At 39.3% G+C, this 17,620-nt stretch overlaps 2 protein-coding genes and 1 long non-coding RNA gene across 3 annotated transcripts; 1 reads left to right on the top strand and 2 right to left on the bottom strand.

Annotated features, from left to right (window-relative positions):
* The first annotated feature begins 1,732 nt into the window (after positions 1–1,732).
* Positions 1,733–8,406, top strand: LOC107305249. The gene is made up of 3 exons (XR_005812777.1): positions 1,733–1,938; positions 6,790–6,878; positions 7,076–8,406. It is a non-coding gene; the product is annotated as an uncharacterized LOC107305249 (long non-coding RNA).
* Positions 2,128–7,823, bottom strand: LOC102709214 (leucine-rich repeat receptor protein kinase HPCA1-like). Its single transcript, XM_015842278.2, has 19 exons — positions 7,721–7,823; positions 7,492–7,621; positions 7,296–7,367; positions 7,074–7,145; positions 6,788–6,859; positions 6,294–6,455; positions 5,981–6,055; positions 5,819–5,890; positions 5,649–5,723; positions 5,493–5,561; positions 5,298–5,372; positions 5,131–5,202; positions 4,835–4,972; positions 4,242–4,744; positions 3,969–4,133; positions 3,738–3,874; positions 3,424–3,643; positions 3,102–3,337; positions 2,128–2,975 (listed from the first exon to the last, which is right to left on the bottom strand). The coding sequence occupies exons 1-19, from the start codon at positions 7,821–7,823 to the stop codon at positions 2,511–2,513; spliced, it is 2,913 nt and encodes a 970-aa protein (XP_015697764.1). The 3' UTR covers positions 2,128–2,510.
* A 5,209-nt stretch (positions 8,407–13,615) lies between the features above and the next one.
* LOC102704289 (glutathione S-transferase zeta class-like) lies at positions 13,616–16,163 on the bottom strand. Its single transcript, XM_006663267.3, has 8 exons — positions 15,940–16,163; positions 15,761–15,846; positions 15,579–15,650; positions 15,071–15,124; positions 14,860–14,935; positions 14,637–14,698; positions 14,424–14,483; positions 13,616–13,989 (listed from the first exon to the last, which is right to left on the bottom strand). Exons 1-8 carry the CDS (start codon positions 16,073–16,075, stop codon positions 13,879–13,881), a joined length of 657 nt encoding a protein of 218 aa, XP_006663330.1. The 5' UTR covers positions 16,076–16,163; the 3' UTR covers positions 13,616–13,878.
* Positions 16,164–17,620: the final 1,457 nt, after the last annotated feature.

The raw sequence follows: 17,620 nt of genomic DNA, 5'->3' as shown, positions 1-17,620 counted from the left end.
AGTTAGGCTCGAAATTAGGGTCAAATAAACAATCGCCCCTTTCATCTTAAATCCACCGATACACAGCACGGCAGCAGCTGCTGGTTTGGCCGGGCTTGCCCTCATCCTAGCTGGGCTGGCTTGCTAGGTCGTGAAAAATGAGAATAGGCCCAAAGCCTAGGTGGGGAGGATGGGGGAAGAAAAGGAGAGGAATAGAAGGGAATGGAATGGAATGGAATGGGTCAAATTGGAGGAATTAGGCCCATTAAAAATAGAAGATTTGTTATTTTTGTAGGGATAATTTGAATAGGTTTCAAAGGAGATAAAATTTTAAGGAATTTATCTGTGGACTATTTGAATTTTGGAAATGAAACTAAATGAAACTTCGTGGACTCTAGAGATGTGGGATCTTGGAATTATTTTGAAAGATGTTTGAATTTAAATACAAGTTTTCTAAGGACAAAAACTCAAAAAAGCTCAAAAAGTTTTATAAAAGACCAAGGAGAACAAGAATAAAATATTTTAAATATTCTCTGAAAATTTGGATATTTTTTGGTATGTTATACCTAGCTCGGCTCCACTCGTTAAGGCTGGAAATTCGAGTCCACCGTTGTCTGAACCACGAGCTTTAATTTTCTTTTGTCCATCCTAACTCATCCAACCTACATCGAAAAAGTTTGACAATGACTAATTGCCGACCACCCCATGCCCAAGCTTTATACTGTTGTTACGATAGAGTAGATCAAGGTTTCTTCCCCATGCTTTGTACTCGTAAGCCTAACCGGCTCCTGCTAGGGTGCTCCTTACTCTGCCGTCAAGATCCAACATCACCTATGCATAGGTGGTGGCGCCATCATTGCTTCCATATCCATTCCTGGTAGAGAGGATGCCAGCCTCTAGGTCGAGCGGTTGTGGAGGCTTTTGTAAATATGTGATTTTTTATGGTCTTTTGTGATTTTTCATCTATAAAACTGTGGATGATTTTTATGATTTTGCATCTATGGAATTTTGGCCATAATCGATACTAAGACTGAAACTCTTGGTCTTTAATTTTGATGAGGATCGATCGGTGTTGATTTTGTGACGACCGAATTTCCTCCGGAGACCGAAAACCAAGACCAAATTGATTGGTATGACTGCATACTCAATCCTAACTGTTGCGGCAGTGCTATTTGACCACCACCATACCAATAGCTCATGGCATCAAATGGTGTATATTTAGATATAAGTTGTGAAATGATTTTTAAGAATAAATATGAAAAGGTTTAACAAATAAAAAGACAGTATTTTCGGATCAGCTATACTTTAATCAAATAAACTCAATTTCATTACCTAAGTTATTCATCGGTAAATCCATGCCCACTTAGAGCATCTTCAACAATCTCTACATCTCACTCAACAAGCTAAAATTTAGCAATTATGAGAAAAAAATATCATCCAATAGCCTCTTCAACCGGATGGTCAAGGCATCTCACTGGCCAAATTCTTCTTCTTCGTAGCCAAATTTGATCAGCCTGTTTGGATTGCCAAATGAAGGGCTCCATCTTAGGACCCACCACTTTCTCTCTTCCATGTATTTCGATTGAAGAGTTTAACAGAGATACTGTTAAAGTGAAAGACAATTTTGATTTTCTATTTTTCTTTGATAAACTAACTAAATAAATATCTATGGAGCGAAATTTGAAGAGATGGTTAGAGATGCTCTCGAAAGAAGACACCGAAAGAATTAACTATTGAAAAGAAAAAAAAAAGAGGAACTCACTAAAACCGCTCGCCGTTCGCTTCTACACCTGACAACCCCCGCCGTGCCTCTATCGACCCTCCCTCCTCCGCCTCGAGCCTCCGCCGCCGCTCAGCAGTTGCGGACCTCTCTCTCTCTCTCCCCGGTGCGAACCGGCCGTCACCGTCGGGAAGGATGGGGTGCGTGCCATGCCGGCACTCACCATCTCAGCATCCTAAGTAAGTCCCCCTCCTTATCTGCGGTTGATTACGAGGTTGCAGAGGCAATCAGGTTTTTTTTCTTCTTTTTTTTACTCCATTAGGTGCTGATTCGGTTTCGAGGGTTCATCCTGTTGCACTTGACGAAGTTTGTTTCTTTTTGTGTTTTTGTGGAACTAGATACGTTTGGGGATTGGTTGTACACATTAGTCGATTGGGCTTATCTTCCCAGCCTGTTGCATTTGGGGAAAAAAATGTTCTTTTTTGCAAACTAGTTACTTCTGGGGACTGATTCTGATTGCACATTACTCATTAGTGAAGTAGCAAAATTTCCCAATCCACTTAGCACCATTGAAATCGTTAAACATATATGACAGTGAGTGACCACTAAAAGATTCCTATACAAAAGCACTACCAAGACATGAGATTTCTACCACAGCTCACATCACACCCCAGGTGGTAACTATTTATACAGAAGTTCTTCAAGAAACCAACTATTTACAAAGAAGTTCAGAACCTTGATGAACCGTAAGACAAACAAACAAGTGCGCACCATTTACATGGACAACAAACACTGTGAGCAGACCAACCGATCATTTTGGTTCAACCCTCGAAGAAGATGGGATGCCACCACTGTAGTCAAATTGAGACTCCCCATTGTATGGATGGCGCGGCGACCTGCTGTTGTAGCTCAGTGAGTTAGATGCCGAGTCGGCCGGGTTCATGCCCGCGACCTTCATGATCTTCTCAATCTCCGTCACGACCTCGCTCATCGGCGGGCGATCCATCCCTGCCTCCGCCACGCACCTCAGAGCCAAGTCGACGTACTGCTCGAAGCCGGCCAGCGATGTGGGGCCTAGCATTGGGTCCAGGAGTTCGTGGAGGCCGCAGAGGTCCTTGCTCCTATCGGCTGTGCCTTTCACCTCACGCACGACGTACCTTCCCCGCTCTAATGGCTTCCTCGCTGTGATCACCTCAAGTAGCAGCACGCCGAAGCTGTACACGTCGCTCTTCTCGGTCAGCTGCTGCGTCATGTAGTATTCGGGGTCCAGATATCCCTGCATGAGAAGAGCGTTTTAGAATCCTGAAACAGCTCTGACTGAGCATGCCATCTTGCAGAGTTCGTGAAGAATAGCAGGCTGTGGTGGTGTTGCCATTTGATCAGGGTTGTGAGACTCACTCACCATTGTTCCTTTCACTTGAGTAGTGACCTGACCCCTTGCATCCTGGTTCAGAGGCTTGGAGAGGCCAAAGTCAGAGACCTTTGTGTGGAGGTTTGTGTCGAGAAGAATGTTGCTTGACTTTATGTCCCGGTGCACTATCGGAGGATCTGCAAGCTCATGCAGGTAGGCTATGCCTTTCGCTGCGCCAAGTACTACTCGCAGCCGTCTTCTCCAATCTAGGCGCACCCCGGACTTCCCTGAACAAGATGCATGCAGAGTATGTTTTTTTGCTCGCAGAGAAGATTGCAGGTTCAGCCTCACATTACCGAACAGAAAGACATACCTGTGAGGCTGTCCTTGAGTGTGCCATTGGGCACATACTCGTAGACCAGCATTTGCTCACCCTGGTCAACGCAATATCCCACAAGGCTGACAAGGTTCTTGTGATGAACCCTGGATAGGAGTTCTATCTCAGTTCGGAACTCTAGGGTGCCCTGCAAGGACCCTTGTTCAGATCTTTTCACTGCAATGAGCTGCCCATTTGGGAGGACTCCTCTGTAGACCTGCAATTGATCACTTGATCAGCATTGTCGCTTTTGAGTCAGGTGTTACAGATAGGCACATAGCCACATACCCCAAGGTAGGAGTATATATTACCTTCCCATAGCCACCAGTTCCAATGTCATTGGCATCTGAGAAGCTGTTTGTAATTTTCTTCAGCTCATTGAACGTGAACACCCGTGCACCTTGGAGATGGGGGCTGCTGATGCTGCTGCTCTTGATGTCCCATGAAGCTACAATTATTTAAGTAAACTTAGTGGCCAGCTCATGAACTGGTCAACTCAAAAGGGTGTAGAGCATGAATATTTTTTAACCAAATTTTCTTACCGTAAGATGGGCTCCTTGGTTGTGGCTGCAGATTTGGTCTTCTGTTCCTCATGAAAAAGAAAACTGTGAAAACAAGAAGCAGTGAAACAACAACAAAGGCACCACCAACTGAAACACCAATGACGAGAGCGCGGTTGCTTTTCGTCTGTCCGGGTGCTGATATTTCTGTGTAAACAGAAAGAAATCAAGAAATCAGTAGTGCCTATTCTTGAAACAAGAAATAAGCACTGGATTAATTCTATGGTACTTGAGAATTTTGAACAGCCGTCTTACTCTCAGCGAATGGGTAGGATTGCCCAATGAAATAGTATGGCCCGTAATTTATACCAGGAACATGAGGTTTATAGGTCTGGTTGTTGAGCATGAACCCAATGTAGGAGATATCCTCTTTGCTGAACCGAATCTTGCCACTTGGGAACACTTTCAAGCTTATTTCCAAGTTGTTGGTAGGATCAAATGCTGGGTTAGCCAGAGCAATGGACTCAACAGGAAGCTGCTTGTCCAGGAACACTTCTTTCATGTTTTCCTCGAGGAGTATAAAGTAGGTATCATTGTTCAGGTCAGAAAACGACGGTGACCGGAAGTGCAGAGTGCCCATGTATGGCACTGCACAGTTGCAGTTGGGGCTGATGTACTGGTCCGACAGGCATGTGGGCTGTAGTCCAGGACAATTGAGATGAGTGGAGTAAGGACTTGCTGCTGGGTTTGCTTGCTGTGAAGTTTTGCAGTATGATGCCCCGCTGTTCCCCTGATCGCAGATTGGGTTCCCAACAAGTCTGAGATGAGAAGAGAAGAGAAACATGGCTGTGTGAATTACAGCATATCTAAGACCCCTACTTACTGAATTGGTAGATTGATGGACCTACATGAGATTCTTTTTGTATGGTGTCCCACTCACAGTGAGAGCGGTGATCTGGTTGTCTTGCAAATCAATCAGTGAGAGCGTACTGCTGTAGTCTGATCCGATGTTTAGAGTACCGTTGAAATTATTGCCCCTAAGACCCCTGCCACCATCAGTTCACCTTGCTAGTTAGTGCTATTCAGTCTGACCATTTTGATACCTACTGACGTGTTCAATTTTCTTTATTCTTTTTTTTGTTCATTGAGTGCATAGTTGTTATATCTACATATCATGAGCAAAGATAGCACTACTTCTACTCACAGTGTCTGAATAGCTGGGAGTTTGAAAAGAGTCTGTGGAAGCTCCCCAGTGATGTGTAGGTTCTCAAGATACCTGTGCATTTTCCGAGATTTGGAAGAAATTGTAAAAAGGAAAAACCATTCTTGATAACCTCTGTGTTCTACAAAAAGTACATAGAGGGGCATTACAGTGTAGTCAAGGCTGACAAAGCTGTGAACCAGGTTGGAACATTGGATGCGCTGAAGTTGTTGTTGCCCATGGAACTGTAAATATGTTGTCAGATTAGTTGTACTTATCAACCAAATAAACCAAAAGTTCCAATGTGCCAATTTCTTATGAAAAAGCTTTTAAGTGCAGTTTACCACAATTTGTTCGACACTTACACAACATAGAGTGAATCCATTCCTGTCAAGTCTGGCAGAGGGCCTGTCAACTTATTGTTTTCCAGTTGCCTGACAAAGAGTAAGGCTGTAAGGGTGATTATTTGTTAGAATTGAAGGCTAGCACATTCAATACTGATCAGAGTACCAGAAACTTACAACTCTTGAAGTTTTGTTAGATTATTGATGTTGGCAGGAACAGGCCCAGTCAATTGGTAATTTCTGTCGAGACGCCTGTGCATATCAAGTTGTATGGATTATATACTGAATGATCACTCCCATCAGAATAAAGATGGTCATAAAAATCCTTAGAAAATATATGCACTTACAGGACTTCGAGTTTGGTCAAAAGGGTCAATGTGGGAGGAATGCTGCCAGTGAAATTGTTGTTGTCAAGCAACCTGTACGACAAGAACAATGGATAATCTTAAGCCATGACATAACAAGGATGAGACAGTTTGCAAATATTATCTAGGTTGGCTTTGCCTTACAGATGTATCAGCTTCAAATTTGAATTGAATAGTTGGCTTGGTATGGTGCCTGATAGTTGGTTGTCCCCAAAATGACTGAATAAAAGGCAGTCCAAACATTTTTCTTAGCAAAGCCTTGAACAAAGGCAGAACTTTGCTACTCCCTCCGTTTCACAATGTAAGACTTTTTAGTCTTACCTAGATTCATATCGATGCTAATGAATCTAGACATATATATAAATTATATACATTTATCAATAGATGAATTTAGGTAAGGCTAAAAAGTTTTACAATATGAAACGGAGGTAATAGATATTTTAAGAAATGCACTCACAAATGCAGAGCATTTGTCAAATTGTCCAATCCAGTATTAGTTCCATCAGAGACAGGAAGTGATCCGGTCAGATGGTTTTCACCCAAGTCAAGCCAGTACAAATTTGAAAGGTTGCCAATTGATGGAGGTATCTTTCCATTAAACCTGTTCGTGTTCAAAGATCTGCAGGGATACAGTCCATCAACTCTTATACCATGGTAGAAGAAATAATATACACTGTCTATTCTCAATTAGTATTTTAATGTTCGCTATATCCCCCCAAAACAGATAAACCTATCTTTTTTGTGTTTTACCAGAAATGAAGTGCAAACGATTTCAACCTAACAAAAATAAGTCAAATGTGACAAAATGGGTTTGCAAAATAAAATTTCAGCATTGTCTAAATTACTGTCTTCATTACCATCCAACTTCTAATAACATATAAAAAGAACTGAGTAGGTGTATCAGGTCTCTTGATAAGGTATTTGCAATATTTTCAGTATTGAGATCATTACAGGAACCGCAGTTTTGGGAGCTGGCCGAGTTCTTTCGGTATGTCACCAGAAAATTGGCAGCCAACAACGCTCCTGACATGCACAAGAAAAAGTGAGAGAAGCATCTAATTAACAAAACAAAAATTAATATTAAATAGAATAATATTTATCTTTACGAAAAGCATGGTATGAAACCAATCAAGAGATCAATATTTATGCCTTTTGAACAATCCAGCTTCAATTTAGACTTTGTTGTGAATTAATCAACCAGCAAAGAGCTAACATAGAATTTTATTTTTGTGCTTACAGGCTTTCAAGGTTACTCAAGGATCCAATGGTCGATGGAAGTGGACCGCTCAAGTTGTTGTAAGATAAGTCCCTGCAGATGATCTTAATAGATTTATCACAACCAAACAAGGTAAAAACTTTCACAGGTAGATTCAGCAACATTAAGGAAGAGTCCATGTTGCAGCTCTTGTTTATAACACTCAAAAGCTTTCTGTAAAATTGACAAACTTGTAGTACATACAGGTACTGTAGTTCTGACAATGACTGTACATCTCCTGAAAGTGACCCAGACAATCCAAAACTTGACAGCCTACTGTAAACCACAAGAAAAAAGACATCATTTAAATGAACATAGAAGAAACAGCATCTTGATTTAATGAAATATGTGTGTGTGTGAGAGAGAGAGAGAGAGTTGATTCAGATAAAATGGTTCTAACATCGAGGTGACACGATTCTGGATGCAGGATACTCCTGGCCATTTTTGTCCACAAGGATCATTTCCAACCCAATCCGATAGCTTGGACATGGCGTTATCCCAGGAAGCTGCTATGCCTTTGAGGGCAGAGGCTGTAAGGCAATGAGAGTGAAGAAACATCATCATGCAACAAAAGCTAGTTTTTACAGCAAATTAACTGGAAAACACAAGGAGGCTGATGAAACACTTACTATCTTGTGGATCTGTATCTGCTGATATGATGAGAGCACGGTGAATAATGATCAGGGAGACTAGCAGATGGATGATCCTCCAAGAAGTTGGAGGATGCGCCATGGTGAACTTTATTTCAGGTTGCTGAGAAGCCCTTTCTTGTGTTACCAACTCTCCACTACTCAATTCTGAGCACTTGCAGTGACATGATGTTATGAAGGCTGAATATGCACATCAATTGTGAACTGGTCAATGGAATCAGTCAAGAATGTGGCTTTCATCTCCTCTCAATGGATTGCCTTTTCAAATTCATCCAATTAATGGTGAAGTCCCAGATTTTAAAAACCAAGAGAGAGCTCACAATGGGAGTCAACGGTGAGCTATTGGTTGGCAGGGAGCATGAAGTTCTCTCCTATGAAATAGGATCCGAATGATTCAAATTATTTTTACCATGTTTGAAGTATCATTCCAATTGAATATAAAATAATTGCTGCTCCTTCTAAGACACTTGAATGTTTATTGCATGCATATTATGTTTTGTTGAATAGTGTAGATTTTAGTTGTCGTATATTCATGGTGGGATTGACTTTAGAAAACTATTGGGACCATTTTGTTGTGTACATGTGCTGAATCTGAGGTTTATTCGAATGATTTGCTAAGAAATGGTCTGGTTTGAACACAAAACATCTGATATTTCTAGACATATTTACAGTGCCCTTTTTTAGCATGCTTTCATTTAATGTACAGTTTATATTGTATAGATGATTGAGGTAATGATGCAACTGTTTATGCACAAAGGTTTGATGTGCAAAACCATGATGCATGTGTGCAATTATATGTTGTTCGGTTGATAACTCATCCTTGCAGACCATGTAAGTGATAACTCAAGGAATGTAAGAATACCTCATATTGAGAAAAATAAGGATAGGTTGCATCAAAGTCCAACCACCTTGAAATACCAGTGTGTGAAAAATCATTTTTATGTCCATGTCAGATGTCATTATTCATCTAATCAAGTGGCGTTTCCCCCACAATGATATAAGCAATGCACAGTAAAAAACAGTGCAACATCCTAGCTATATGATTTGGTAAGATGTCATATTCAAAACTCAGCTTACCTTGCTCTGTAACCACCTCTCTGTCCAGTGGCAGAAAAGAGCAAGTCAGGTAATTATTATTAGCCCTGCAAAAGCACAGGTTAGATACTAAAGCCCTGTTTGTTTTCATTTAGCATTATTATAATCTAGATTATTGAGTTAAATTATTATAAGCTGAAGTAGGTAATAGGTGATAAGTTGGCTAATACTGCCTGATCTTTTAACTACTCAATAATCTTGAAAAAGCACTACTAGAGGAGCTTATCATATTACAGTAAACTGAACTCTAGATTATAAGCGTATCTTTAGTGTATATTTTCTTAATAAGTTCTAAGGATGATATGTCATAACGTGTTAGCTTGGTCAAGTATGCTTTAATGGTTAGACTTATGTAGCTTAGACTACGGTGGGGCCCACTAAGATAAAAAGATATCATTCTCTCACATTTACCACCATGCAACATTAAATATTTAGCTAAGATATTTTTTAATCTAGACAATAGTTGCCTAAATAAGCCATGGGTGCTTAGAAAATTTAGCTTAGCATCCTTCCTCCAATGTATAGCATTCATCCCATGCATTTCTCTCTTCTTTATGCAATACGCATTGGAGCTGCTCTAATAAATTGTCATAATAATCTAATTGTTTATTTTAGATTATAATAAACTCTAGATTATTTATTCATAATAATCTAACGGTCTATTTGTTTGCCAAACAGTCTCCTTTTCCTTTCTCTCTAATTCAGATTATAATAATCTTAAGTCGAAAGAAACAGGTTCGGTGGCACTGTTGTAAGCAAGACTGGAACAACGGCCTTGCGTCATGGGGCTAGATCCCCAAGAGCTCAGAATTAGCTGGTGAAATTCATTTTACAGAGTCAAATAGCTATCGCCCTCGTGCATGAAAGCTGAAAGTAAAGTGAAGAAATGACTCTCAAGATTGGTTTAGAAGTTTACTGAGATAAGATTTTGAGAAACCGTCCTTGCTTTTGCTTTTTAGTCTAAGAAATTTTCAACCATTGTTCTTTAATGATAGGGCAAATTGGTTAGACCGAGGATTAATCTTCGGTGGAGTGGGAGAAGATTAATCTGGTAAATACTAACAAAGGGAGGATGATAAGGGGGTTCCACCCATGTGGGACCCACGGATAACAATTTTGCTAGTAGAGAAATGAGTTATCAAATTTAGTCATCGAGGACTCAAGTTTAGCTATTCAAATGGCATGGCAAGTCAAATAGCCACTCTCTTGGAGGATATTTTGTGTACAAAATTACTAAATTTAAGTATGACAAGTGAGATGATCATTCTCTAAGATGCTCTTAGAATTCAAGTTGCCAAAACTAAAAGAAATGGCGAAATGTTGATTTGAAGATTTAGCCATTCTCTTGGAGATGCTATAACACTAGTGAAAGAGTATATCAAGGCCTAGAGGGGGGTGAATAGGCGATTTAAAAATTAAACCTAAAAAGCGGAAGCTGAGACTTTCGGAAGTTCCGGTCAGTGGCTTCGGAACTTCCGGCCTTCAGAAGTTCCGTTGATCTTCGGAACTTCTGACAGCACCAGATCTAGAACGAGAAAAGAGTAGATCTAGCCAACCAAACCTCAAATAAGCAAACCACCTTCAAGCTTTGCACAAACAACAATTAGAGTACGCGTGGCAACCAAAAGCAATGCTTAAATAACAAGTTATAGAGATTTCACCACAAGTGTAGACGGAGACTTTTTACCGAAGTTTAATCCTTGAGGGGATTGTACTCTCCGTTGAGGAGCTCAAACTTGAGCCGGGTTCGACAACCCTTTCCTCGGGGTTGCACTCGTGCACTCCCCCTCACTCGAGGTATCTCTTCCCTTTCGGAGGTGAGGTCCAACCTTCACAAACCTTTTTCCGGCGCACCACAAGAGCTTCGATGGCTCGAGGAACGACGTCTAGCCGTCTAGTTGTCCTCAACCACCAAGAGTAACAAGCTAGCAAGGAGATCTTGGGATAAATCTAGTGCTCACGAAATTTCTCACGAAGTCAACACCAAGCACTCAAACCAACTCAAAACAACCAACTCTCACACACACAAAATCCAAATCACTTAGATTCATGGAGAGTAAGAAGTGAGAAAGCAAGACTCAAAAGTTAATCTCAAGAAAAACAAGCCAAGGGCATAGAGATGGACATGTGAAGCAGCAATCCTAGCTTGAGGGGTTGGGGGTATTTATACCCCCCTCTCAATTTCTGCCCGTTGGGGGCAAAAGATTATTTCTTCGGAACTTCCGGAGGTCTCCTTCGGAACTTTCGGTCAGTTTAAAATAGCAGCCCCCAACACTTAGAAAATTCAAAGTCAACTGTGAAAAGTCAAGTCAACGGAAGTTCTGATCAAGACCTTCGGAACTTCCGTGAATCTTACAGAACGGATTCTGGCTCCTTCGGAACTTTCGAAAGTCTCCTTCGAAACTTCCGTGAATCTTACAGAACTAATTCTGGCCCCTTCGGAACTTCCGGAGGTCTCCTTCGAAACTTCGGTGAATCTTACAGAACCGATTCTGGCCCCTTCGGAAGTTCCGATAGTACCTTCGGAACTTCCGTAAATTCCAGCACAACTTCAAAAAGATAGCAAAAGATTCACTTCAAAATATTTCCGAGCACCGGATTCATTCCTAGATTTCATTTGCACACCCCTTTTTATAGTACGGCATTCCTAGTTGACTCAAATTCAAAGTAAATACACACGCCAACACGAATATACCGACTTTACTTCTCTTTTCACGTGGGCGGCGCAAAAACAACATTTTCATGAGGACTATTTATACCTTCACATTCTCACACATGTCATTAGTCATCATCATTTGATTATTATTAATCACCAAAACAAATTAGGGGCCTAAATACACTTTCAACTAGATCGCCACCCATGCCACCAGGTAAATAGTCTACCTAAGAAAAGTGGTCGTCTCCAAATACAAGTACTCTCCTCCCACTATTCGCTATACTGGTGTCTACCTGCAGTAGAATTGCTCTAGACTCTCGAGTTATTTCAACTATGGGCTTGTTTGGAAGGGCTCAGCCTCCTATATCCTTGTTCAGTGGAACTAAAGCCCAATGTTTCTTATTTTTTTTATGAGCGAAATAGGTGGATTTGCTCTAGAAAATACATGAGAATGGTGAAGCTACCTTTTATCAACTCCGGAACTTCATATCTAGTATTTCGGATTTGAAGGAAAACCAAACAGACCACCACAAAAGCCCTTTCCGGATAAAAAAGGGTAGCTGCCGGTAAATTAACTGATCCATCTACACAGACAGGGTGATAGTTGTGGCTGGCTAGACAAAAGATTTGGTAATATAAACCTTCCACAGGACATTGTTATCTCTATTCAGCTTCACATCACCAACTGGTTAACGGATGGCAATATCCAACTATTCATAATGAGGGGTGGAGAAGGAAGAGAAACTTCCTGGCTTCTCTTATATTAATGTAATAATATAATATAACTAACAATATACGCGTGCTAACGTTCGGTGTCATAATATTTTTATTCATATATTATTTAACATAGTTAAACTAATTTTCCTAAAATAAATCTAACTACACCTTAATTCGATTCAAGTAGTATATCAAACTTACATGTGTTAACGTAGGATGATATTTAATAATAAAAATCAAATAATTAAAATAAAGTTTATGTTTTAGATATTGCACATTTTATCTATCCATAGTGATATTCAACCAAATGAATTTTATGGTCATATGTATATCATCCACGGTGCTATTAAGGCATGTCTATACTAAATACATACTAAATAGAAATCTTTTTGAAGACATGCGCATCGGCCCTTAATGCTATTAGGATCTATCTTTCTAATTCATGTAAAATAAAGTATTTAGGTAAATTTGTAAAATCCCAGTGAACAATGTTATTTTATCACAATCTAACAGGAATAAAAAAAATCATATATACAATTAGTAATAAATCTTGCGTGTATGTGTATATATAACATAATTATAGGAGCTATATATTATATAAATTTATATTTTATAGGAAGTTTCTAATATATAAAAAGATTTTGTCTATGCATGACATATACAAAGCTTCTAATATAAGTTTATATTTCATATAAAGTTTCTAATATATTTTATCACTGTAGGGTAGATTAGATGATACATGCACATATATATTAAATAAATAATTTAATTTGGACCCAAACAAGTTGTTATTAATTTATAATGACTTGTGGTATTATATATGTGCAATAAAATTTTGAAAATACACACGGTCAATCATAGGTGCAAAATTTAACAGTGCCTAAAACATAGGACGGAGTAGTACAAATACTACCGTGTCAAAAAATAGCTCCACAATTTCCTGAGTCAATCTGAACACACATGTTTATACTTTAAATAATATATGTACATATATATTACAAAATTTATTTTATAATCGTTCCTTTTTTATTTGATATTGTTGATTCGTTCGTATTGATATATATATATATAGTTGATATATATGTGTGTGTGTATATATATATATATTATTTATTTATAAAGTTGATTCATTATTAGTAAATTGACTATAAGAATGACGTATAATATTCCATGTTTGCATAAAAATTTTAAAAAAGACGAACGATTAGACGAATATTTGACCGACATCTGACATGATGATATTTGTAATACCCCTCCGGCATTTTTACGACACGTTGAATTTTGGATCTATATTTGATCGAGATCTAATGCATTAAATTTGATGTAGGGAGGATAGATGAAAATTGTACGTGATTTGGAAGCCGGTAAATAAGAGGGTAGATGGAACGTGGACCGTCCGATTTGATGCAAATGATTTCAGCCATTGGATTGCATTATAGAATAGATTAGGTCACAGGATTACAATAATTCCAATAGTAAATGTTTGAACAAGCTGGGAAGATACAAGCAAAACAGAGAAATAACATCTCAATTGTGCTGGATTTGCTACAGTTTGGTGCAGCCAGACTAGAGGTTATTTAGCCATTCCAAGTATGAGAGATCTGTTTCATTTTGAGCCATGGACTTATATTTAATCCTACTATATGTATATGTTTCAATGTAGATATGATCAGAACTCAGGAGATGAAGGTGCATCCGGTTGCTTCTCTGGCAGTGCGGCTTGGAAAGCTGGATGTTCCATGTACGCTTCATGAAGCCTGGCCAGGATAGGGTAATTTGACTGCGAGAAAAGAAAAAAAAATGCATTTCAGTTATTTCTCTTGAGATTTGGCTGCACAGAAACCTCATGTGAAGAGTTTTTACTGAACATTCTCTGTAGTACTATGACTATGGTCTAATTTTTTTATTTTTTAAACCTTTTTAAGAAATAATTTTATTACTAAACCTCTGAGAAAAATATTTTCACCGCCAAAAGGCTTGCCACGCCATTGTTGGTGGCGTGACAGCATTGTCTTGCCACGCCACTGACATTGGCGTGGCAAGACTGCCACGCCGATTAGGATGCGCTGTCTTGCCATGCCACCAGCACTGGCATGGTCAAAAGGTTCAGTTTTGGAAATAATTTACCCGATGGTTCAGTAATAAAATTACTTGCTAAAAATGTTTAAAAAATATAAAAAAATTCATGGACTATGGTGAGATTTCAATGCTTACCATGTCTATCCCAAAGCGCTTAATGCCACCGTATATTTGGGGTTCTAGAAAGAGGTCTCCCTGTGCATTATCAATGAGTAAAGAAACCTAAGCGTTGAGTAAGCAACAAAAAAACTGAAATTCTCTGGAAAGAGTAGTACTTGCACAGTGAAATCATATAAAACTGTTCATGTCAATTGACAAAAGATCAAGCATGTTGATTAAACCACAAACCAGTTGGATTTCATCTCCAGTGGCATATGTAGTTGTGCAGCCTTTTAACAATTTCTCAAGAGCTGAAATTCAGTAAACAATCATGACTCAGATGGGTTACTAGGAAATGAAATTATCATAATTGATTATAGGGTTACAGTGATTAACAGAAAATTGACTAATTTATATCTGATTTATACTTGCTCCATCTATCACGTGCAGAAATAATGACAGAGTACAGAACCTGTGAATCCCCTGTTGATGTGATATTGGGTCCACTTAATTTTCTCCTGTGAGTCTAATTTCTCCTCAATAAAATTCTGCAGACAGATCCTGATTTTATTTCAGAACATAATTTCCTTTTCTTTATAATATGGAGGAAATTATATATGTACTGAAAATTGTAAGAACACAGATTTCTATTCATGTGAAATGTAACCAAAGTCCAAACTCACAAGGACAGGATAGTTCTGAAGTGGTTGAATGCTTGAACCAACTATGCTTGCAATCTGCAACAAAAACAACATTTGTCTCATTCAGAACCCCAAGAACATAAGATGCATAGAGAGTGGCAGACTAACTAAACATGTTGATTTCCTACTCACTCATCACTATTGGAAAAGTACTAACTTGCATTAATTATTGTAAGTGAGGATTAAAATAGGATATTGATGAGATTTGCTCCGGTCCAATAAAAAGTACCTCGAGGTACCAAATCATTTCTCACCATTAGATCTAGCTGAATAGGATGTGCGTTGTTAGATCCTATGATCAGAAACGATTTGGTACTGCGAAGTATTGATATCTTGAGGTACTTTTTGTTCCTTTTTATTGGACTGTAAAATTACTCGATATTGATACATTTGGCTGTAAACCATTACACATTTTTTCTAGAAATTGACATGCATTTTTTTTCCAGGATGGGCATAACCCAACCAGTAATGGCTAATCCATGTACCTAACCTGGATATTGAGTGCCTTCTTTGTTGGGTCTTGTGGTAACAGAGCATGCTGAGGGTACTTGTCTTCAAGATACTACCACAGATTGAAAGAAAGTTCATCACATTCACATCCACTGTGACATTCAGGCTGTGACACTGAAACCCAATAATTCAGGGAAGAAGGATTCATCTACATGCCCTCACCAGCAAGATTGCAAAGGAATCCGCGACGACGGCGTCGCCGTCGACCAACGCCGGGACATATTTGATCGGGTTGAGCCTCTCAAACTCTGACGAAATTAATCAAAGATTGGTGTTACGATGTTAGTAAATCTCGATCTGAATGAAGCTGATGGTGAGGTAGAAAATGGGAGGAAGGTTACCTGGGTCTGACTGCTCGTCTGCGAGGAGATTGACCGGCTTGTACTCGTACTCCAGTCCCTTGAGGTGGAGGGCTATCCGGACGCGGTGCGAGCAGGAGCTGCGCCAGAACGAGTAGAGCTTCAGCCTCGTCGCCATGTGGATGTTGGCGGGTGGCGGCGCCGGCGAGGTCAACGGCTTGGTGTTGGAGGAGGCGGCCGGAGTGGGTGATGACGACTGAGCTGGACAGAGTGGTCCAGCGATCGACAAAAACGAGGTTGGCAAGGTCTACAACCTTTTGCTAAGGCGTTGTTTAGATTGTAAAAAGATTACGTAAAAACGTCACGTCAAAACTTTAAACACATATTTGAATTATTAAACATAGTTTAATTATAAAATAAATTTTAGATTTCGCCTGGAAACCACGAGACGAATCTTTTGAGCCTAATTAATCTGTCATTAGCGCATGTTGGTTACTGTATCACTTATGGCTAATCAAGTACTAATTAGGCTCAAAAGATTCGTCTCACAATTTCTCACATAACTATACAATTAGTTTTTCGTTTTGTCTACGTTTAATACTCTATTTAGGTATTCAAAGATTTGATGTGATGTTTTTAGGTGAAAATTTTTGGGAACTAAACAGTCCCTTAGTTCCCAAATTTTTTTTCCAAAAACATTACATCGAATCTTTGGACACCTAAATAAATCATTAAACATAGATGAACCAAAAAACTAATTGCATAGTTATGTAAGAAATCTTAAGACGAATTTTTTGAGCCTAATTAGTCCATGATTAGCCATAAGTGCTATAGTAACCAACATGTGCTAATGACGGATTAATTAGGCTCAAAAGATTCGTCTCGCGGTTTCTAGGCTAGCGTGAAATTCGTTTTTTCATTCGTGTCCGAAAACCCCTTCCGACATCCGGTCAAACATTTGACGTGACACTTCTCCTAAAAATTTTCTCAATCTAAACACCACCTAATTTAACGCTCAACTGTCTGTGTTTGATGAGCATTTTTTCCATTGTAGATAACGTAGCATGAGATACCACTATTTTTTTTTGTAAAATTTGATATTTTCTACTAGTGGTATTCAAGGTACCAAAATATACCAACTTTTACGTAGAAAACGGTGATATTTTTTGGTATCTTCTCAGGACGTAAAATTGCTCGTATTTAATACCGCAGGACTTTCTGTTCTACGTATATTTATTACTCCTTTCTTTCCTGGAGTTTATGTATTTGTTTGTAGAGGGAGACTATAGCACGGTATCCCATGCGTACGGGATAGATTAGTGAAACTTAAAAAAGCACATCTCCGCGCACGTCTCATCCCGACTGCATATTCCCGCTCAAGCTGGCTGGTGGGAGTAATGGGTAGTACTAGGACTGGTGTCGGTGTGACAGCTAGTAGCTGCTTTTGGCTTTTGTCTGCTGCTGCTGCAGCTGCGCGTGAAAAGGAGGAGAGTGAGAGCAGCAGCAAATCAGGAACATTTTCTACTCTCTTTGCCAAACCTCACCGCCACTCACACGGATTTCGCCCAAATTTTCACTTGTTACTTCACCGCCGGACCATATGGAACAACATGTAAAAACATGTTATACTTTTTAACACTGGATGATACCGTATGAAACAAGTGTTGATATCATTAGTATCACAAGGTATCAGATAATACCAGATAATAATTGATGGTATCAT

The sequence above is a fragment of the Oryza brachyantha genome, chromosome 11, assembly GCF_000231095.2.
Source record: "Oryza brachyantha chromosome 11, ObraRS2, whole genome shotgun sequence".
Classification (NCBI taxonomy): domain Eukaryota; kingdom Viridiplantae; phylum Streptophyta; class Magnoliopsida; order Poales; family Poaceae; genus Oryza; species Oryza brachyantha.
The sequence above is the reverse complement of the archived record's forward strand: the minus strand, read 5'-3'. Positions and strand labels throughout refer to the sequence as shown.